The following is a 23,530-nucleotide window of genomic DNA, read 5'->3' on the forward strand; positions in this document are numbered from 1 at the left end:
CGGGGCCAAATGCTTTCATTTTTCACAGCTTACAACCGGTTATTCAGCTCCTTTAGGTAGGGCAAGTTAAGCCTTATTTGTATTCAGCCTTGCAGACGAAGCATTTGCTTGGAGGGATTTAAAATTCTTTTATAGTTCCCCCCCCCCCCAAAAAAAAACAAAAAACCTCAACAACCCCACCCCATGCTGTAAATCATGTTTTGCATTCCAGAATGTGAATAACTGGTCACGAATGTACTCAATTATAGTAAACAAACAGTCACGCAATTCATCGTCATCAACATTAAGGTACAACTTTCTTAGCTATCTCACAAGCACATTTCATTTATCTTTAGCAACTGCTGCATGCTTTCTGGGAGGTGTGAGGGACAGAGAACCTTGAAGAAACCAATGCAAACAAGGAGAACCTGTGAAACTCCACACATGCCCCTTTTCCACCAAAGCAGTTCCAAGGCTGGTTCGGAGCCAGTGCTTAGTTTGGAACCAGGTTTTCTGTTTCCACTGACAAAGAACTGGCTCTGGGGCCAGAAAAACCAGTTCCAGGCTAGCACCAACTCTTTGCTGGGCCAGAGGAAAGAACCGCTTACGTCAGTGGGGGGGGCGGAGATGTTGTTAAGACCAACAACAATAGCAAGACTGCGAAAGGTCGCCATTTTTAAGCGACGAGAAGCAGCAGCTATACAAACGTGAAGTCATCCATTATTGTTGCTGCTGCTCCGTGTTGTTGTTGCTTCGATGTTCGCGCCAACGTTTATGCAAACGCAGCAACGTAACTGACGTATACAGCGACGTAATGACGTGGCTCCCCTTAGCACCCCAAGCTATGGAAAAGCAAACTGGTTCTCAGCTGGCTCGCAAGTTGAACGAGTTGTGAACCAGCACCAGCACTGGCCCCAAACCAGCCCTGGAACTGATTTGGTGGAGAAGGGGTATTAGATGGTGACCTAAGCTCAGAATCAAAACAGGGGACACTGGAGCCATGAGATGGTAATGCTGTTTGCTGTGCTACTGTACCACCACAACACAGACAAGGGACTATTTTGATACATTTTGTACATTGAAGGGTTGCATAGTGGACAGACAGGACAGACACCCCACACAAAGATTAGTTTTTGTATTGTATGGGCTGCCAACGTCACAGGTGTTCAGTCACAGTCAGTCACTGCATTTCATACAGGGCTGCCTTCTTCTCTGAAGATATGGCCCCACCCTGATAGGCCAGCAAGTGAGAAGCAAGATGCAATCTGCTCAGAACAGGTTTTAAATCCAGCATAATACTGATTATTCTATCCACATTCAGTGGATAAGAGCAATTGTGTGCTCCGATTGGCTACTCTACTACTAGGCTATCAGCTCATATTGCTAGGTTTCAGTCACGTGACTTTTCTTAGCGGTTTTACCAGAAGTGAAATAGCTGGTGGTCTAAAACTGCCACAGTGCAAACAACTAGCAATAAGTTATCAGAGTATGCTCGTAATCTAGAAGCCACTGCTCGCTTTAGATATACAGAAGATTGCCATGTGCAATGGAATCGACCCCTACAGTCTGAGAAAGAAGGATTTGTCATACGATCTCAAACTACCCTTCAGTCAAGTTCCCCGACATCTCGAACTATCCGGTGTTGCAGACATCCTTCTACACCGCAAAACAGATGAAAGCATGGAAGAGTATGGAGGCTTACAACTTTTTTGTACGTGGCTGGGTAAAGGACCTCGGTATCAAGTCGCTGCTGAATGAATCCTGTATTATTTTTGCCCATGTAAGTAGTTTAGTTAAAAAAAACAAACAAGAAAATGCTTTTTGTTCACGTCTTCACAACGAAGCGCTGCAAGTTGAAGTGCAAACAAATGGTTTGCTTGATTCTCACTTGTGTTGGCCCTTATCTCTCAGGTAAATCATTCACAAAGATCATCAGAAACCCCTTTAAAGACCTGGATCTTCGTTAAACAAGACGGAGAAGTGATCACGGCACATTGTAACTGTATGGCTGGGTAAGGATTTTGTAGCGACCTTTATGCATATGGACTTTGTGAGGAGTAAACAAAGAAACAGCTGGGGACTTTAGCACTTTGTGACTAAAAAATTACCATAAAATAATGACACATAGCAAGAAAAGTACTTGGAAAACACCAAGGACATAGCTGAGAGGGAAATACAAACCTTTCATGAAGTGATCACTGCAAACTCGAGCATGTTTCGACTCTGCTCCCTTCGATTTTAGTGAGAGGTTCAAAAGCCACCTTTCTCAATGTCTTTTTGTGAAATCCTGTGTTCATTCACCCTTTATTAGTTCACGGAGAACCCTGAAGAAACTTCAGTTTCATGGTTTGAGTCGAACAACCTAAAACAACGCAAGCGTAAGGCATTTTTCATGCGAGGAATGCACCTTCGCCGTACAAACGCTTTGTCAACTGAGCTTTGGTAGTCCACCAGCTAAAGTTTTGAATAACTAATGAGGCAGATGGGACATCACGTGAAACCCAGCAATACCATGAGTAGAGAAAAAAAAAAATAAAATGGCAGAGCATGTTGCTGAGAGAGGAGTTGATTTCAGAAAAGGTGAGTGCCCTTCTGGGGACAGACACAGACTGATTGACGGACATCACCACGACATAACCTCCCTTCAGGCCTTTCAGCCAGCAGGGGACAAAAATGCAACAAAATATGGAATGAAAGTATTTGATGGTAAGAGCATTTTTTTTCTTCAAGAATTGTTATAGCATTTTTCACAAATTGCAACTGTCATTTCACTGGTTTGTTTACATTCGAAGCAGAAATTTTGGTCGGATGTTTTGTGTAAAGTTATTTATCGAATTTGCAAAAAATAATGCTCTCAAAATCCAGTGAATGTGGATAGAATAAAACAATCATTCCACACAATATTGTCGTACATGGCTTCTAGCCAACTTGGTGCTACGTGCCTCATCAGCCATCAGCTCATGTACGACTCGATTTCATGGAATAATTTAAATATTCAATAGCCAAAACAGGAGACACCTTCTGCTGTGAACTTCAGAATTAAAAATTTAGGCCACTCAAGCCAAACACTAAAGAACACAGGAAAGAGCAGCAGCAAGTTGAGATAACCAAAGTATGGGTTTTCATCTCTCAGAAGGTGCAAGCCAGCTTACTGTGCTAAAATAAGCCCATCATCCGTGGAGCGACCGTCCTAATTCCACCCAGAGCTGTCCTCTCTTTTTCCACCCTCACGTCAGCACTATCCAATTTTCTTTTAGCTGGAGTGCTACTGCATCAATCAGTGATGCAGCAATAGCTCATAGCTTAGATTCAGAAGGTTTGCTCCAAAGTTGATACTATTTATTTAGCTCTCCAACCATACGAGCCTTCAATAGCTTATCAAAGACAAAACCTGATATAATTAAACCACTGCTACTCAGAAACTGATCACCTAGCAGATGTCTATTATTCTCTGTATTTTCAGGATGCCAAATGGCAAGATGATGGAATATTAGGACACCCATGAGACGTGACGCTGAAGGATAACACCTTGCCAGCTTGTGGTAGTCGATGGCAGAAAGCCTGCTGAACTCCCGTCATATGAGAAGTCAGGCATTGGGGCAACTGAAGCAGAGGGGGTGTTGGTGGCTGGAGCCCAGGTGTTGGGTTACATGTGGCTCCAGACTTGTAAACATGGAACATGAATGCCACTCCATGCAGGAGGGGGACAATCGTTGACTCTGAGGAGACCGCCCACACATGGAGTCACCAACCTCTACCAATCAAACTACACTTGCGTGTTTCATAGGTTGACAGATTGTACTGTGTAGAACAGGGATTTACCAAATGGATTGATACCACCATACATGTCAACCTTTGGTCAATCAAACCTGTATAACCAACCTCCAAAATCAGCATTTCCCTTATAAAATCCGTACAAGATGCAAATTAAAATAATTTACCTAAAATTTGAATGATAATTAACAATGATATATCCAAGTTACTTTTTATTCAATATTAATAACAAACCTTCAGAATGAATACAAAGCTCCAATGTTCGACAAAAACACAGTGTCACTCTAATGTTCTGAATTGTACTCCATGACAGCTTTTTTAGCACTCTGCACCAATACCTCACTAGGCTGCATGTCACAGCAAGTGTCTGTGTTGTCTGTGTCACTCTTGCCGGAGTGCCCATTCAGAATCTTTTCAGTCGCTATTGAAAGTTGCTCAGGTGGAAATACGCGTTTCAAACAAAATGTTACTTCCCGGTTGGCGGGATTCTCGCAATGCGGTGTGTGCATGATCAGAAGTGGAACGAAGTCTCGCTACCACAAGATAACGCACGATTTCATAAGACTCTTTACTGGCTGTCAGTGCTTTCTGTAGTGTACAGTACATTTGTAAATGTTATGCGCGCTTATCGTGGGAATTGATTATAGCTCTAAATAAATATTGAAGTTTTTTTTAAAGAATCCGTATAACTATTTGTACGCCCGTATACTACATTTATTGAATCAAATCCATATAAAATACGGACATTCCATATAGGTTGACATGTATGTACCACTGTAAAAATGACTGCAATGTTACAGTGCAAAGGTTTGTGCACCCTTGATTTTTTTTTTTTGTGGTGTGTGTGTGTGTGTGTGTGTGGGGGGGGGGGGGGGGGGGGGGGGCGTCAATAATCCAAACATCAAGAACTTGTATTTAATAATTTATTTTAACCTGATGTGTTCTTGATTCATTGTTCCAATAGTCCATCCTATAAACAAGGATGGAGGACACAGATTTCTAGATGTTTTTTTACTCGCATACATGTGTGTATGCAACAATGCCTTAATTTAGTGTGTAGGTCCAAGTACTGCTCTGCAAGGACAGATCTGTTATACATTTAATAGAGCAGGGCAATGCAATGTTGAAGTCATTCAAGTTGCTTTAAATTGATTGAGCGAGGACCTCATTTGGTAACAAGAGTGCTCTGAGGTCACAATATCCCCCGCTGGCAACTATGCCATAACTCTGGTAAAATGCAACTGAACTGAACAAAATGTGTATTACTAACATCACAGAATCTTGCCAAGTTTTGTGAAATTCCTCCAAAAATTGAGGGGAGTTGATTTCAGAAGGGGAGTACCCTTCCCAGGACGGATGGACATTGCCACGACATAATCCCCCTTCAGTCAACTGGGATTGGCCAGAGGAGGGGGGGAGAAAAAAAAAAAAAAAGTCACGTGACTGAAACCCAGCAATACAAAGATTTCATTGCCACATTTTAATGAAATTTTAAAGGATTCCGATGTGGTCTTAAGCCAATCGCCTGTGTACTGTACACATCTAAAATGTTCATTAAATAAATCTGTACCGTGTTGTTGAATCTACTTACAGATAGGTTTCGGACAAGCAATATTTTCTCATTTTTCCTTTAACTCGTGAAGTTTAAACTCTCATGAAAATAGCTTGCTCTGAAAAGTTAATTATGTCAAATTCAAAAAGTTTGGTGTGGTTACTGAAGTATTACATAAATAAGTTTGGACATACACCTACATAAAAACACTGAAAGATATCAACACGAATCAGTAATTATAATTGTTAATCTCTCAATTATGATGTTGCGTTTAGAATACCTGAGTCAAGTCCAAGGTTGGGATACGACCGTGTTCTGAGCTGACCATTTTTGATTCAGGTTTACACTTGTAAATGATATTTGGAATAGCCAAGATTTTTATGGTGCTCTACATGTTCTCTGGCCCTTTAAGATTTTCTTCATAAAAATCTACAGCACAGAGCCAACAAATGTAAAAAAATTTTCCAGGGACATGTTATGTAATTGCTCATATTATGAAGTTTTCCATGAGGCGTCGCCAGTGTCCGCGCTTTGTAAGTCAGAGGTTAAGCTGTAACCAAGTCTGACATTGGAAAGTCTTCAGGACAGAAAACAACTTGTTTCATGGATTTTCCACCAAGTGAAATGTAACCTTGAACAGATAAAAACACGAGGTGTAAAGATTTGAAGTCACTGACAAATTGCTGTCATAAGAGGAATAAAACTCTTTGGGACATGTGGTTGGGACATGTGGTTGGAACAAACAAACAAAAAAAAATTTCAAACCAAGTTTAAAGTCAAGCAATTTGATAAATTCCTGTAGATAACAATATAGCCATCAGATCAGCAATTAGAATGTTTTACTCCCCTTGAGAGTGTGAACTAACTTCACAAATTCTCATCAAAATCTTCAACTTGTCTACTAGAGCCCTTATCTACATGACTAAACAGATAATACCTGAAGCTATCAAACCTCTTCGAAAAATAATCAATTCTTTCCTTAGCACTGGCCATGTACCCAAATCCTTTAAACTAGCAGTTATCAGTCTCAAGATTCAAAAAACCTGACCTTGACCCCGTTAGCTGTCCAACTATAGGCCAATATCAGACCTCACCCTCATCTCCAAGAGTCTAGAAAAAAAGCTGTGCCACAGGAGTTATGCTCATACCTACCTATGAATAACATTCACAAAACGCATCAATCAAGATTTAGACCTCATCACAGCACAGATAGCACTGGTTAAAGTAGTAAATGACCCATTACTGACCTCTGGTCAGGGTTGGGTCTCCTTGCTTGACCTTGGTACAACTTGACACCATTGATCATACTAGTCTAGTCTATCAAGGAGAATGTGTCAGAGTTAAGGGAACGGCTCTCTCCTGACTCAGAACTTATTTAACTGGAGTGTTCAGTTTGCTGATGTAAAGGGTGACTTCTGTATGCATACTAATGTAAAGTTTGGTGTTCCACAAGGTTCTGTCTTAGGCCCACCACTTTATTCTTTATATATTTTACCTCTGGGTAATATTAAGTATGGTATTAGTTTCCACTTATACTGACGAGACACAGTTGCATGCTTCAGCAAAGGCAGATGAGACACACCAGCTTAATAAAACTGAGGAGTGTGTAAAGGACAGACACTGGATGCTTATTAACTTCCTTCTACTCAATTCTGAGAAGACAAACGTATTTGTACTTGGACCATGTTCAGCAAGAAGTAACCTTTCTAATTACATAGCAACTCTGAATGCCCTTTGTTTCATCATCTGCAGCAGTAAAATACCATGGGGTAATCACTGACACCAGGGTTTCATTTGAAACTCATGTAGATATTACAATAGCCTTCTTTCATCTTAGAAATGCTGCCAAGATAAGAACTATGATGTGACCACATGATGCAGGAAAAACTAGTTCATGCCTTTGTTACCTCTAGGTTGGGTTATTATAATGCATTACTCTCTGGGTGATCCAGTAGGTGCATAAACAAGCTCCAGATGGTCCAAAATGCAGCAGCAAGAGTCCTTACTAGAACCAGAAGTTCAGACCATATCACCCCTGTCTTATCCACACTAGAATCAAATTTTGCATTGATTACAAAATACTACCATTGACCTATAAAAGCACTGAATGATCTTGTGCCACAGTAATGGAGCAACCTTCTAGACTTTGAGCCACCACACCTACTTGGATCAAAAGGTGCAGGCTATCTGCTGGTACCTCATCTAGTGAAGGCTACAGCAGGGGGCAGAGCCTTCTCTTAAAGGCCCCACACTTATGGAAAAGCCTTCCAAGTAGTGTTCAGGACTCCGATACAGTCTGAGTATTTATCGTTTAAGCTGAAACCACATTTGTTTACTCAAGTTTTTTTGTTAGATTTTTATTAGGTAAAAGGTGCAGATCTGGAGGGTTCTCAGGCATAGAGTATTTTTGGTAAACTGGGATATATGGATGCTCTTGCTGCCCCCCCATGCATTCACTCAGGTTTGTTGACTATGGAATGGCTGGTCACCTTATGTCCCAGGGAACCCTCATGCCTGTGTTACCTTCTGGCTCTCCCTTTCATTCATGCTGTCAGTTTTTCTTCCCAGAGTCCTTGCTTGCACTTGATGTACAATTTACACTGTTCTTAACCATTAGGGGACAATGGGCATGCCTAACAATCTGCCTTTCCTCCTTGTCTCTCTCCCTCTCAAGTTACAGGTCACTCCTGAACAGTGATGGGAATAACGGCGTTAGAAATAAACGGCGTTACTTTTTTTTAAGTAACGAGTAATCTAATTACTTTTTACATTGTTATAACACCGCTCCCGTTACTTACAATAAAATATGCGTTACTTTATTAAAGCTGTTCTCATCTGGCACACTGCTCGTTCAGCCTTTCTTTCCTTTGCTTTAGTGTGGGGCGGGGAGATGCGAGACAATGGCATAGTAAGCCAATCAGAGTAGATTTGGACAGCATACGTAGGTAGGCTCCACCTACTGCACACACTTTCAATCAGAAGACACAGCGATGGCGAGCGGCCAGCCCAACACTGCGTTTTCACATTGGAAATACAGCCAGTACTTTTCATTACTTGAAATAAAAGGCCAAAATGTCTATGTTCAATGCACATTATGTTGAGGAACAAAGCATTTGTCCTAGTCAGTGGCCAGTAATTAGTAACAATTTTAATAACTACAAAAATATATTAAATTTGATCGATGTCTTCTCACATTATCCCACAAAAATATTAATATAGTGTAGATAACGTTATTAATTGGTTCTGTTAAGTGTCAATTTCAGTCATTAAACACATTTAACATTCACTTTTATTATGATTACACTAATTGAATTTGATTTTTTTTTTTTGGGGGGGGGGGGGATAACAAAATGTAATGGAATAATTACTTTCCCTGGTAATTAGTTACTTTTATGACAAAGTAACTCCATTACTAACTCCGTTACTTTTTTGGGAAAAGTAACTAGTAACTATAATTACTTTTTGAAAGCAGCGTGCCCAACTCTGCTCCTGAAACACCTCTCCTGCTTTCCGGACCTGTATAATCCATCCTGACGCCCTACTTCTGGCTGAGGTTCTCACTGCATCACTCTTGTGGATGATGGCCCCATATAGACAGTCTAAAGATGTATTAAGATGGCAGCTCTGGACACTTCATACAAACAGTTTTGCTGTGATGACGACTTCAGACTGTGAGGCCGAAGGAGTTTGGGGAAGCCCATTAAAGCAAACTCCAATTTGAAAATCAAGCAGCAGAAAGCATCTGGCCAGACCTGGCAACATGTAGCGTGAAGTGCAAGAGTCATCCATATTTCATTTTTTAATCAAGGTTGAATGTCAAATAGAGGCTCATGCATGCATGAGATGGATGGCAGGGCAAACAGGTGCTCCGTGTCCTGTTGGAGCATAAGGAAAATCCTTCTGCCTAACAAGAATTAAAAACAAATGAACGGCAGTAAAACAAGTTATTTTCTGCTTCAAACTTCTATGCCGGGGGGAGACGACGACACACTACCACAATTTCTTTGCCCAACAATAAATCCATTCAGTTGTACTAACAAAACAACTCCACATGAAGCTAGTTATGACATCAAGCTTGTCAAGGGCAGATAGAAGATGCCCAAATCTTTACAAAATAAACACTCGCCAGAGAACGTCAAGCTCTAGGATGTTCACTAGCCGCACATCCCTCACACTAATGCTATTCTTGGACTTGCCAATTTTTCACCAGGTCAGCGAGTTAAGTTAACTTATGTAGGTACCATGCGCCATCTTGTGTCTAAGAACTACAACTCCCAGCCAACTTCCGCGTTGACCTACGTCACGCCTGGGCAGGATCACTTACATCACCTCCATGAGATTCAAAAGTGCTTGGAATACACCATTTTGTGTCTCTGGTGTCTGAACTCAGCGGAGAACAGACCATAGAGGAACGCTCACCATCGGACCGTCCGAAACCATGACTCTTTCTTGCAAGAGACACGTTTTAGAACGTTCTCCTCCTTCTGTCCACCCTTGATCACAGTGGACTCCGGAAACGCGCGCGCTTTAACTCGAGTTATAAACCTTTTTTTCAGTTATTCTTTCAGTACGTACTAGACTGCAACCAAATAGGCAGTTTATTGGTGTTGGGAGCGGCTGGACCGTCCTAACCCTGTCTGATCAGAACTTTCTTCTCACGAGCTACAAAGATCTTCAAAGAAAACTTCAGAGCAATCTCTCTCTCCTCCACTGAAGCGCTTCCAAACAACCTCCTCAGCCTGCCTACTCTACAGAGACAGACTCTCCTTCCTACAGAAGACGAGACTTTTTGCAGTAAGAACAGGCATTGGGCAAACAGAAGTTTAAGTCTTAGGAATTAGTTATTCACTTAATGTGAAGTTATATGAAGTTAAATGAAGTGTATACACTGAATTTTGGTTCTCTATCATTTGTTTGTTGATTTAAAATTGGTTAATCCATAAGTTTGTGCATGTCTCTCTCTCTCTCTTATTCTTTTACTAATATCCTCAATCTCCTTAACATACATTTTGACCTTAAGATTTCAGTGAGTTTGATAATGTTACGAGTGTGGAATTCCTTTGTTACTTAGAAAACACATGCCCAGCAGGCCTGACCAGGCTTGATATACATTCCACACACCCTGGCTCGTCCTTCCACGAATAACATTCCAAACTTCACCTCCCCCACAAACACGTGGAGTTAGCCACAAGAGCCAACCCTCTCAAGAGAGACCCAAGGTGTCTCTCTCCCTCACTCACTCACACACACACACACACACACACACACACACACACACACACACCTCACTGTATATATTCCAACTGATTATCCATTTTTGATCTTTGTATAATAAATTCATTTATCAAAGCTGTGTGTATTCATCTGCTGTTTCGATACTTTGAAGTTGCCCAATCGCAAAGAATTCAAGGAAAGGTGTAGACAATTTATGTAATATGGTAAGTGATCAATAATGATACCATAATTTAGCTGTTTGGTAATTTATCCAGGATCAATGGTATGATTCACTAAATGATTCATTGAACGATTCACTAAATGATTCACCTGAGTGATTCACTTCAAACAATTCAAATGAGACTGATTCTATGGTATGATTCAATTAAAATGAGTCAAATTAAACAATTCAATAGGATTGATTCATTTTAATTATTAACCTTCAAATTTAATGAGACTGATTTCATGTAATTAAAGATTGATCACTTATCCAATCCTAAATACACAAAATCATTAATTACACCTACACTTAAGACCTAGACGCTTGACAATTATAAATAATGCACACGTCTCTCTCTGAGCACAAAACAATGACAATTTACAGACATTTATTTAAAAAAAAAAAAAAACCCCACACCAAACCCACCCACCCAACTTGATTTCACACACTGGAAAGGAAACAAAGAAAGGTGTAAGACAAGGTGAATTTTGGACTGATAAGACCATAATTTGAGAACATTTTCTTGAGCAGGTTTGTTACAATCCTTGAAATAAAACTGCAGGGAAACAATGACCTTGTGCTAACAGGGATTAGGGCTGGGAAGATAAGCCGCATCAACTGTTCCTTTCCCATCGAAAAACACCTCAGGGATCTCCCACGCACCTCATCCAGTATCAAAATACAGTACAGGTCAGCTGAGGGTGATGCACTGTAAAAAGCAGCTCAAAAGCACCATCATTAAGATGCAGGCCTTATTACTTGATCTGGAGGTAGTGTGTTCTGTTCATTACGATCAAGAGAGCATGTGCAGTCAGTCAATCAACCCACTTCTGATCCCAATTGATATGTGGCACTTGAATGCTTATGTAAATGGTAGCTCATGCATAGCAATACTATGAAGTTGTCTTCAGGCTTATTCTACAAACTAGGGACACATCTACACGAGGTCAGTCAGTCAAAAAGGCTGCAACAGTCAAGTTGTAAACAGTAACATCAAGCTCAAACACTTGTACTGCCTCAGAGAACTGAAATTTTAATAACTACAATAAATGGGGGTATGCCATTATTGGAAAATAATCAGTGATTAGGTGTTGTGAGGTGGCCAAATGTGAAGTTACTGTTCTCACATTGAAGTTAATTTGCCCCAACAGCATGCCCCAAGTAGTTTTAATTCTCATCTCATTGTCTCTAGCTGCTTTATCCTGTCCTACAGGGTCGCAGGCAAGCTGGAGCCTATCCCAGCTGACTACAGGCGAAAGGCGGGGTACACCCTGGACAAGTCGCCAAGTCATCACAGGGCTGACACAGACAACCATTCACACTCACATTCACACCTATGGTCGATTTAGTGTCACCAGTTAACCGAACCTGCATGTCCTTGGACTGTGGGAGAAACCGGAACACCCGGAGGAAACCCACACGGACATGGGGAGAACATGCAAACTCCACACAGAAAGGCCCTCGCCGTCCACGGGGGTCGAACCCGGACCTTCTTGCTGTGAGGCGACAGTGCTAACCACTACACCACCGTGCCGCCTAGTTTTAATTCTACTATAGTAAATGAAAATTCCTTTAAAAAAATATTCCACTTACAGTTATGATTAAAAAAAAAAGTTGTGGAACTGGAAGTAACTGAAAAATAAACAAAGTTCCTGTTGTCACTTTATATACATAGTCATTTCCTACCACCATCTTTCTCTTTTGAAATTTAAGGGGGGGGGGGGGAGGTGGAGATGTGCACGCGCTACAAATTGAACATCAGAACATGTTTTTAAAACCAACAGAGTTGGGACATTTTGCTTGGTCCTCACTTCTTCAAAGGTACTTCGTTTTAGGATTAAGGTTAGAATTAGGCATTTAGTTATGATGTTAACGTTAGGGTAAAGGGCCAGGGAATACATTATGCCAATGAGTGTCGCCACAAAGACCGAAGGGAAATTGGAGATTTTATTTTTTATTTTTTGCAAAATGCTCATTTTTAATTAAAATGCCAGCAACGTCTCTCAAAAAAAGTGACATGGGCAACAAAAGACTAGAAAAAAGTTGTCTCATCTCATTATCTCTAGCCGCTTTATCCTTCTACAGGGTTGCAGGCAAGCTGGAGCCTATCCCAGCTGACTACGGGCGAAAGGCGGGGTACACCCTAGACAAGTCGCCAGGTCATCACAGGGCTGACACAGACACCCATTCACATTCACACCTACGGTCAATTTAGTCTCACCAGTTAACCTAACCTGCATGTCTTTGGACTGTGGGTGAAACCGGAGCACCCGGAGGAAACCCATGCGGACACGGGGAGAACATGCAAACTCCGCACAGAAAGGCCCTCGCCGGCCACGGGGCTCGAACCCAGGACCTTCTTGCTGTGAGGCGACAGCGCTAACCACTACACCACCGTGCCGCCCTAGAAAAGTTGTCTTATGTTTAAAAAAAATAAAATAATTCAAACACTGGATATTGGTGTACTACTTTCAACGAAATATAGCATTTCCACGATTTGCAACTCCTTGCATTCTGTTATTTACATTTTACTCAGCATCCCAACATTTTTGGAACTGGGGTTGTAATTTCTTATTATGCATTCCCCCCCCCCCCCCTTATCCTTTAATTGTCCCCCTTTAGGGTCTCATTCATCTCATTATCTCTAGCCGCTTTATCCTGTTCCACAGGGTCGCAGGCAAGCTGGAGCCTATCCCAGCTGACTACGGGTGAGAGGCGGGGTACACCCTGGACAAGTCGCCAAGTCATCACAGGGCTGACACAGACAACCATTCACATTCACACCTACGGTCAATTTAGGCCAAGTTTACATTAGACCGTATCTGTCTCGTTTTCTTCGCGGATGCACTGTCCGTTTACATTAAACCGCCTGGAAATGCTGGGAAACGGGAATCCGCCAGGGTCCACGTATTCAATCCAGATCGTGTCAGCTCCAGTGCTGTGTAAACATTGAGAATACGCGGATACGCTGTGCTGAGCTCTAGCTGGCGTCGTCATTGGACAACGTCACTGTGACATCCACCTTCCTGATTCGCTGGCGTTGGTCATGTGACGCGACTGCTGAAAAACGGCGCGGACTTCCGCCTTGTATCACCTTTCATTAAAGAGTATAAAAGTATGAAAATACTGCAAATACTGATGCAAATACTGCCCATTGTGTAGTTATGATTGTCTTTAGGCTTGCCATCCTTCCACTTGCAAGTGGTAAGTGATATGCGCTGGGATCACACACACAGCGGCTCAGCCCCGAATCACAGCTTGTGCACTTCACTCGCGTGCTCTGTGAGCTGCGCAAGGCTGGAGTGCGCACCCTCCAGAGGGCACTCGCTGTTCAGGGCGGAGTGATTTGGAGTGCAGGATGCCTGCGGAGCCGAGCGTATCCGTGTATTGGTGTTGCTGTGTGCACGCAAATCGTGTATTGGTGTTGCTGTGTGCACACTAATCGTTTTAAAAATGTTAATCTGATGATCTGCTGATACGGTCTAATGTAAACATGGGCTTAGAGTCACCAGTTAACCTAACCTGCATGTCTTTGGACTGTGGGGGAAACCCACACGGACACAGGGAGAACATGCAAACTCTGCACAGAAAGGCCCTCGCCGGCCACGGGGCTGGAACCCGGACCTTCTTGCTGTGAGGAGATAGCGCTAACCACAACATCACCGTGGCGCCCCCCCCTTTGGGTCTTTAACACAAATTTAATTTTATAATATTACTTCTTGTCCTCTGAAGAAAAGGGGTGGTAGTGGGTTTATTAATTAAAAAAAAAAAAAATCCAATAAGTTTTTTTATTAAAGGACCCATGACATGGTGGTTTGTTGATGCTTTAAATGGGCTCGTGGAGGTTTCCGGATGTTATATCCGCAGCCTTTCTCGAAATGAACCCTCGGCACGTAGATATAGCCTCCTGGGAGAAAGCCCCATTTCAGCGCTTTTCCCAGTGCGTCGTTTTGCTAATGAGAAGCAGGAGGCGGGGAAGGGTAGAGGGTGGGGGCGGGTCTTATCATTAATATTCATGACATGTAAAACATGTTACCTTTGATTGGCTAACAGCACTGTGACGCTACCTCCAGTGGGTCAGAACAAGCGGATGTGGGTGTCTTACTATGGCGAGAGAGAAGGAACAAACCGCGAAGGGAAAAAAAATACCGCGCACTGACATCATTAAGGTGCGACGCGAGGAAATAAAATAAACTCGACAAATGTTTGGGTTTTTACTGAACAAAACAAATAAAATGAACGAGTGACTTAAAAAAAAAAGAATGTGGGTGTCTTTGTAAAAACTGTTTTGATTGGCTATTATAACAGAGCATGCTGCATGCTTTTTGGTTTTGTAGCACAGAGTACCTGGCTAACTGCAGGAAGCGGTTAGCTGCACAGCTAATGTAGCCATTGCAAGGCTAACGTGGCACCGATTTTAAAACACGGCAAAACGACTTAACAGTTATACACTTACTTGTTCGGTGTTTGTGGCTGATGCGGCAGGGATGCTTGGTACGGACCCAGGCTTCAGTGACAGTTGATGTGCAAAACCTGCCCTGTACTGTCCCAAGTTGTGGAAACATTCCTCAGGAAAATGCTTCCGACAAACATACACTGTCTTAGGTAGACTCGACGGCGTATTATTGGAGTAAATAAAATTAAGCCACTGCGTCTTCAGGGGCTCTCCCGTTGACAGTAAAAACAGACTCTTTTCTGTGTTGTCACATCCATGTACAGCGCAATTTTCATGTTTCGCTCGCTTAGGTGATGCCATGTTGTGTCCTCTATGGTCTTCTCACTACAACTGGGCAAGCAATTCATACAGTGGGTGGGAATCGGGGGGGGGGGGGGGGGGGGGGCGTGGGGATCATCTCCCTTGCTGATGTAGTAAAGGGAAGAGTTTAATCAATGCACCGTTTTGATGCGCCATTCTCAAATGTTGGGCATAGTTTGGTTTACACATTATGAAATTTCTAGCCACTGGGGTGACTTAAGAAGGTCAGAGGAACTCATTTTAACGTTAAAAAACCTCAGAAGTGAAAATTTCATGCCATGGGACCTTTAAATAGATGACTATATTTGAAAAATATACCCAGCACAAAGGGGGTGGGAATAACCTTTAAGACTCCCATTAACTTTACACTCTTAATGGAAAAGCATACTGATTAAAAAAATCATAAATTTATATATCCTGAAACGCTTTCCAGTTTCCTGACGCCAAAAAAAAAAAAAAAAAAACACCGAGATCAGGCTGGTCAGAGTCTCGGGGTGGGGGTGGGGGGTTGTCGTCCCTGTCCTGTACAAGATGAAATATGGGTGCTGAGGACAGAGATGTTTTAGGTGGAATGACAAAGTAGATTACTTTTTCAGATGCTTTTTAATGAGACTTGTAGTTAGTAAAGGATGAGAGTCTCTCTGCACTCATCCAAACAAACTGTTTTATCAAGACACTTTACAAAAGAGCCATTTAAAAAAAAAAAAAGGTGTTATATTGAGAAAAACTTTACCACTTTATATAGGAGAGACGCACGGGTGCAGCAAAAAGTCTCGAGTGACAGAAGGTCATAGGTAAATTGAGATCTTTTAAACTGCTGTGTACTCAGCAATCAGCCATGACATAGGGACTAATGTCTGAAACTTGCTTATTAGGTTCTGCACTGGAGCTGTGAAGCAAATACTGATAATCCAAAAGCTTGCCTCAGCTAAGCTATGGAAATTAACAAAATATTGCAAAGTAGAATGACTTGTTTTTCATATTGACAAATTTGAGTTCTAAACATAATGCCGTCATCATTTGCGTAACTTCCACTTTCCAGCTTTGGGAGATGAGGCCTCGTGAGTGAAAATACGAGGCAAATATTTACATAGCTATGTTTTGTTCATGGTTTTAGATTGCAGCAAGTCACACTGTCCCCTAAACCTCATCAGAAATTGAAGAACTGAAGTGAATGTGATGAAAATATTTCCAAAGAAAAAGTTTTTGGGCAAGATGGATGTCCATTACTTTTGAAGCTACTGTAGCGAAAAAGCAGCAACTAATCAGACACTAAACATGTCTTGGCTAACTGACAACATTTGGGGTGAGAGAGAAATACACTGGATTTAAATTTCTTCTGACTGATTCCCTTCAAAAAACAAAACAAAAACAAAAAAAAAACCACAACTCAAGCACAACACAGATTATCGTTCTTGCATTGGGTCAGTGCCCATTACAAGATCCAGTTAAAAGGTTTTATTGTTTGTTGTTAAGGGTCGTAAAATGCCAAGAACTTTGCCTTAAAACCACGTCTCACCAGCAGACATTACAGGCTTGATGGCCCATCTGAAATCATGACCCTACAGTCAAAATAATGCACAGAAATCACAGTAGGGGGCGGCACGGTGGCATAGTGGTTAGCGCTGTCGCCTCACAGCAAGGGGTTCGAGCCCCGTGGCCGGCGAGGGCCTTTCTGTGCGGAGTTTGCATGTTCTCCTCGTGTGTTTCCTCCAGGTGCTCCGGTTTCCCCCACAGTCCAAAGACATGCAGGTTAGGTTAACTGGTGACTAAATTGAGCGTAGGTGTGAATGTGAGTGTGAATGGTTGTCTGTGTCTATGTGCCAGCCCTGTGATGACTTGGCGACTTGTCCAGGGTGTACCCTGCCTCTCACCCGTAGTCAGCTGGGATAGGCTCCAGCTCGCCTGCGACCCTGTAGAACAGGATAAAGCGGCTACAGATAATGAGAGGAGATGAATCACAGTAGGGTTTTTTTTATATAAACTTGTCAGCTTGGGTGTGTAATGTCCTGTTCAGAGGATGGACTGGTCAATAACATTTATTTGTAGCTTCTCAATGAATAGTTAGTTCACTAGAAGTAAAAGCACTAAAAATCATACAACAAATGCTAATTATTGCTCATTATTAACAAATCCAGTGGCATGCAAAAGTTTGGGCACCCTTACTGAAATTGTCTGTTACTGTGACTAGTTAAGTGAGCAGAAGATGAACTGATCACCAAAAGGTAAAGACGACGCATTTCTTTTCAGCGTTTTCTGCAAGATTTGTGTATTATATTTTTGTTTTGTACAATTGGAGAGTGAAAAAAAGAAAAATGAGCACTGTGTGAAAGTTTGGGCACCCCAATACATTGGAGTTCTCAGGTAACTTTTACCAAGGTTCCAGACCTTAATTAGCTTATTGAGCTGTGGCTTGTTCAAATTCGTCATTAGGAAAGGTCAGATGATGCAGATTTCAAAGCTGTATAAATTCTCTGACTCCTCAAACTTGTCCTTAAAATCAACAGCCATGGGCTCCTAAGCAACTCCCTTGCATTCTGAATAATAAAACAATTGATGCTCACAAAGCAGGAGAAGGCTACAAGAACATAGCAAAGTGTTTTCAGGTACCTGGTTCCTCAAATTGTAATGTTAAGAAATGGCAGTCAACAGAAACAGTGGAGATCAAGGCGAGGTCTGGAAGATGAAGAAAACTTTCTGAAAGAACTGCTCGTTGGATTGCTAGAAAGGCAAATAAAAGCCCCTGTTTGACTGCAAAAGACCTTCAGAAAGATTTAGCAGACCCTGGAGTGGTGGTGCACTGTTCTACTATGCAGCGACACCTGAACAAATATGACCTTCATGGGAGAGTCATCAGAAGAAAACCTTTCCTGCATCCTAGCCACAAAATTCAGCATCTGAAGTTTGCAAATGAACATCTAAATAAGCCTGATGCATTTTGGAAACAAGTCCTGTGGACTGATGAACTCAAAATAGAACTTTTTGGCCACAATGTGCAAAGGTATGTTTGGAGAAAAAAAAAAAAGGGTGCCAAATTCCAGGAAAAGAATCACTCTCTAACTCTGAAGCATGGATGTGGATCAATCATGCTTTGGGGTTGTGTTGCAGCCAGTAGCACAGGGCACATTTCATTGGTCAAGGGAAGCATGGATTCAAATAAATACCAGCAAATTCTGGAAGCAAACATCACACCATCTGTAAAAAAGTTGAAGTTAAAAAGAGGATGCGTCCTACAATAAGACGATGATCCAAAACACACCTCAAAATCTACAATGGAATACATCAAGAGGCACAAGCTGAAGGTTTTGCCCTGGCCCTCACAGTCCCCTGACCTAAACATCATTGAAAATCTGTGGATAGATCTCAAAAGAGCAGTGCATGCAAGACAGCCCAGGAAACTTGTAGAACTGGAAGCCTTTTGCAAGGACAAAACGTGTGAAAATCCCCCAGGCAAGAATTGAAAGATTATTAGCTGGCTACAAAAAAAAAAAAAAAGTTTACAAGCTGTGGTACTTGCCAAAGGAGGTGTTACTAGGTACTAACCATGCAAGGTGCCCAAACTTTTGCTTCGGGACCTTTTCCTTTGTCATTTTGAAAAAGAAGATGAAAACAATAGTCTCATCTCATCTCATTATCTCTAGCCGCTTTATCCTTCTACAGGGTCGCAGGCAAGCTGGAGCCTATCCCAGCTGACTATGGGCGAAAGGCGGGGTACACCCTGGACAAGTCGCCAGCTCATCACAGGGCTGACACATAGACACAGACAACCATTCACACTCACATTCACACCTACGGTCAATTTAGAGTCACCAGTTAACCTAACCTGCATGTCTTTGGACTGTGGGGGAAACCGGAGCACCCGGAGGAAACCCACGCGGACACGGGGAGAACATGCAAACTCCACACAGAAAGGCCCTCGCCAGCCCCGGGGCTCGAACCCAGGACCTTCTTGCTGTGAGGCGACAGCGCTAACCACTACACCACCGTGCCGCCCCGAAAACAATAGTTTTTGCTTAAAATATAAAGGGAATGAGTCATCTTTAACTTTATGCCTTTTGGAGATCATTTCATCTTCAACTTGCTTAACTGTTCACAGTAATGGCAATTTTGACTAGGGGTGCCCAAACTTTTGTATACCACCATATATACAAGTTTTGGAGCAACATGCTGCCATCCACCTGGTGACTTGTCCAGGGTGTACCCCGCCTTTCGCCCATAGTCAGCTGGGATAGGCTCCAGCTTGCCTGCGACCCTGTAGAAGGATAAAGCGGCTAGAGATAATGAGATGAGATGCTGCCATCCAGACGACGTCTTCAACAAGACAATGCCAAACTGCATTCTACATGTGTTACAACTGCATGGCTGCATAGTAAGAGAGTCCAGGTGCTAAACTGGCCTGCTTGCAGTCCTGACCTTTCTCCCATTGAAACCATTTGGTGCATTATGAAGCACAAAATATGACAAAGGAGACCCTGAACTGTTGAGCAGCAGAAATCCTAATCAGGCAAGAATGGGACAACATTTATTTTTCAAAACTACAGTAATTGGTCTCCTCAGTTCACTAACATTTACAGAATGTTGTTAAAAGTAGAGGTGATGCAACACAGTGGTAAACATGCCCCTGTCTCAACTTTTTTTGAAACATGTTGCAGACAAATTCAAAGTGAGCATAATTTTTTCAAAAGAAAAAAAAAAACCCCACACAATTTCAACATTTGATGCGTTTGTAGTACTTTCAAAGAAATCTAGGGTTTGTGATTTGCCAATCACCACGTTCTGTTTTATTTACATTTTACACCACATCCCAACCTTTTTGGAATTTTGGTTGTAAAAACTTTTCTAATCAAGTACCCCCTTTTTTCTTTCTTATCCTTTACTTCACTTCACTTGGATTTTGGGTTCAGTGTTCAATTCAGAGTGATATGAATTTTAGTTTTGGTTAAAACGTTCATTTCATCACTTCAAGTGGATAATGCAGGAGTTGAAGGGTTTAATTTTCCTTTTAGTGACGATAAATGATACATGGTTCTATTTGTGCAGTGAAATACAGGGTTAGTCAAAATTACGTTAACACTAATGGATTATTTTTCTCCTGAATGTGTGGTGTGCCATGACTGAAATGTGTGTCTGGGCTTTAAATGGTACCGTTGCTCGAACAGGTTGAGACTGTCCTGTAAATCATCTTGCACGTATGTTTTGTGAATAAATGGTTTCTACCATTTAAGTGCCAACATAATTTTGACTAACCCTGTATTTCTGTCTGGTCTAGTATGGATGATGGCGCTGCCCATTTATGATGATTATACACACACTTGTGATTATTGCATGTGATCTCCATAGACAGAAATCCAGTGGTTAAATTAATTATAGCTTTTGACAATTAACTAATACTGAGACTCAAATTGGCTTGCGCGGAGCTTCTCAGCTCATGAGTAATAAAAACACTCATGAAAACGTTTGAGACATTTACATTCTTTTAGATAGAACGACATTTTAGATCTTATGCCGTCTTTATAAATCAATATTAACTGTTAAAGAAGCAGTGATTGTCCAAAAAAATAAAAAAAAGTGTGTATGTCAGTCGGAGGGACCTTACGTTAATGGCATTTAGCAGACGCCCTTATCCAGAGCAGCCTGGAGAGCAGTTTGGGGGTGGGTGGGTGTTAGGTTCCTTGCTCAAGGGCACTTCAGCCATTCTTGCTAGACCAGGGCATCAAACCAGCAACCTTTTGGTCCCAAAGCTGCTTCTCTAACCATTAAGCCATGGCTTCATTTGACAGTGAGCAGAGTTTCTTAGACTCCCACTGAAGAGTCTCGGGAAGATGTGCTGCCCAAATCTGGTTAGAGGGCATTAACTTTCTCTCCCCCCCTTCTTTATTTCATGACTTACCAAGTGGCTGACTCCTAATTACCACATGGTTCAGGAAGATTTTAACCACTAGATGGCGATTTAAGCCGTTTTCAATCCACAAAATTCTGATTTTTGTGATTTTTTCTTCATATTAATACCAGCATTGAGGTGTTTAAATTGCAGTAGTCATTCGTTCACAGCTCAAACACATTCAAGTGTGCAGTACTTCTAATAAAGGAGAAAAAGGAGTTCAGACATCTGGAGTTTTGGTTCCCTTTGGTTTACATCATTGCTCTCTCAGCAGTCATGTGCATGGCTCAGCTGAGTCAGCAAATACTGAGCAATCAATAACAATGACAAATACAGGAACTAATGCAGCCTTCTTCTCAGAAAACATCTCGAAAATAACTTTCACTTTAGAAAATTAGTAAACATCAACTTAAAAAAAAAAAAGCTGTGCACTTGAGGGTTTAGTACATAAACTAGTCAGACTCATTTCCCAGCAGCCAGAGCAGGGCTTGGATGACTCACCAAAAGGCCTTGAAAGCTTCATAAATCTCCCGTGCTTGCACGCAGCAGTTCTTTTACACAAGTGGCTCTGCACTGTAGTCAGCTCTGTGCCAGCTAAGCAGCAGTTTGGGCAGCTAGGAAGGTCAAACAAAATGACAGCAGTCAACATGTAGCTCTGGAAAACATAGCAAACAGCTGATACACAAGACCACAGGTATTCCAAGAACTTGGGAGCAAAACAGCACGTGACAATGCACTCTGTCCTTCCTGCTTTACATCACCCTCTTCTATACAGGGCTGATTTACATCTGATTTCAATGCTGCGTAGACAAAAACAGCAAATGAGGACCTTGGGATATTTCCTTCACATGATTCAGCAGTGAGAACCCTTTTTTCAGCACCACATACTTCTGCTTTAAAATCCTGAAAACCATTTTTCAACAAGTGGCACTGTGGTTAGCATGGTCACCTCACAGCAAGCAGGATCTGGGTTCAAACCAGCCAGTTGACTGGGGCCTCTTTTGCAGAGTTTGCATGTTCTCCTCATGCACGTATGGGTTTCTTCCAGGTGCTCTGGTTTCCTCCCGCAGTCCAAAAAAAACATTCAGATTAGCTACTCTAATTTGCACATAGGTGTGAACGGGAGAGCAAATGGTTGTTTGTCTCTGTTGTCCAGTGGTAGTTTGGCGACCAGCCTAGGGTGTAACCCACCCCACCTCTCACCCAGTGTCAGCTGGGATTGGCTCCAGCTCACATGACTCACAATGGATAACTGGCATCGAGAATGGATGGATGAATATTACTCTAGATTATCTTCTGAAACTTTTAAACCTCATGAGCACATTTGAAGTACTCCTAATTAAATAATGTAGTATTCATATTGCAGCAGTGAGCTGTACCACCTGAGCGCGCACACAAAAAAAAAAACCCTACACACCACCACAAGTGACTTCCCCTCCCCCATATCACTCCATATTGAGTCGAACCTTCAGTAGCCCATACCTACAGACATACTGGACTCAATCAAATGGCAATGTAATGTATTTTCTGACTGGGAATTCCATCCATCCATCACCTGTAGCCACTTATCCTGTTCTACAGGGTCACAGGCAAGCTGCAACCTATCCCAGCTGACTATGGGCAAGAGGCAGGGTACAGTCTGAATAAGTCACCAGGTTATTGCAGGGCTGACACAGAGACAAAACAACCAACCATTAACACCTACAGTCAATTTAGAGCCACCAGTTAGCCCAGGGGTGGGCAAACTTTTTGGCTCAGGGGCCACATTGACTTGAAATTTGCCAGGCGGGCCGGGCCAACACCAAATTCATACATATCGAACATAAACCGGAAAAGCTTTAGTGTTATTGTAAGGCCTTCACTGACAGAGACCCAAATGCAGATCAGATTGACATTTATTTTAGTTCTCAGTCAACAAAGGCAGAGCAGAAAAATGCTTGCAGTTCAATAGATTGGCACTGGATCCATCCAGAAAAGTAACACACACACACACACACACACGACAGTAAGAAAAGTAGCACACTTAATTCTTAAATTACATCTTTGAGCTGCCAGGATGAGTAGGATGCCAGTGTATTTGTATATTTGTATCATTTTATACATACAACTAAATTGCATATCATTAAATTGAACTAAATTACATATCAGTACATA

The 23,530-nt window shown here is 42.0% G+C and overlaps 1 protein-coding gene across 1 annotated transcript in view; it reads right to left on the minus strand.

Moving 5' to 3' along the window:
- Positions 1-23,530, minus strand: part of LOC132900514 (solute carrier family 45 member 4) — a 116,087-nt gene that overhangs the window by 83,422 nt on the left and 9,135 nt on the right. The window contains exon 2 of the mRNA XM_060942655.1: positions 21,878-21,990. Within this exon, the coding sequence (XP_060798638.1) occupies positions 21,878-21,899 (22 nt within the window). The 5' untranslated portion in view covers positions 21,900-21,990. The remainder of the gene's footprint in view (positions 1-21,877; positions 21,991-23,530) is intronic.

The sequence above is a fragment of the Neoarius graeffei genome, chromosome 16 (genome assembly GCF_027579695.1).
Source record: "Neoarius graeffei isolate fNeoGra1 chromosome 16, fNeoGra1.pri, whole genome shotgun sequence".
NCBI lineage: Eukaryota > Metazoa > Chordata > Actinopteri > Siluriformes > Ariidae > Neoarius > Neoarius graeffei.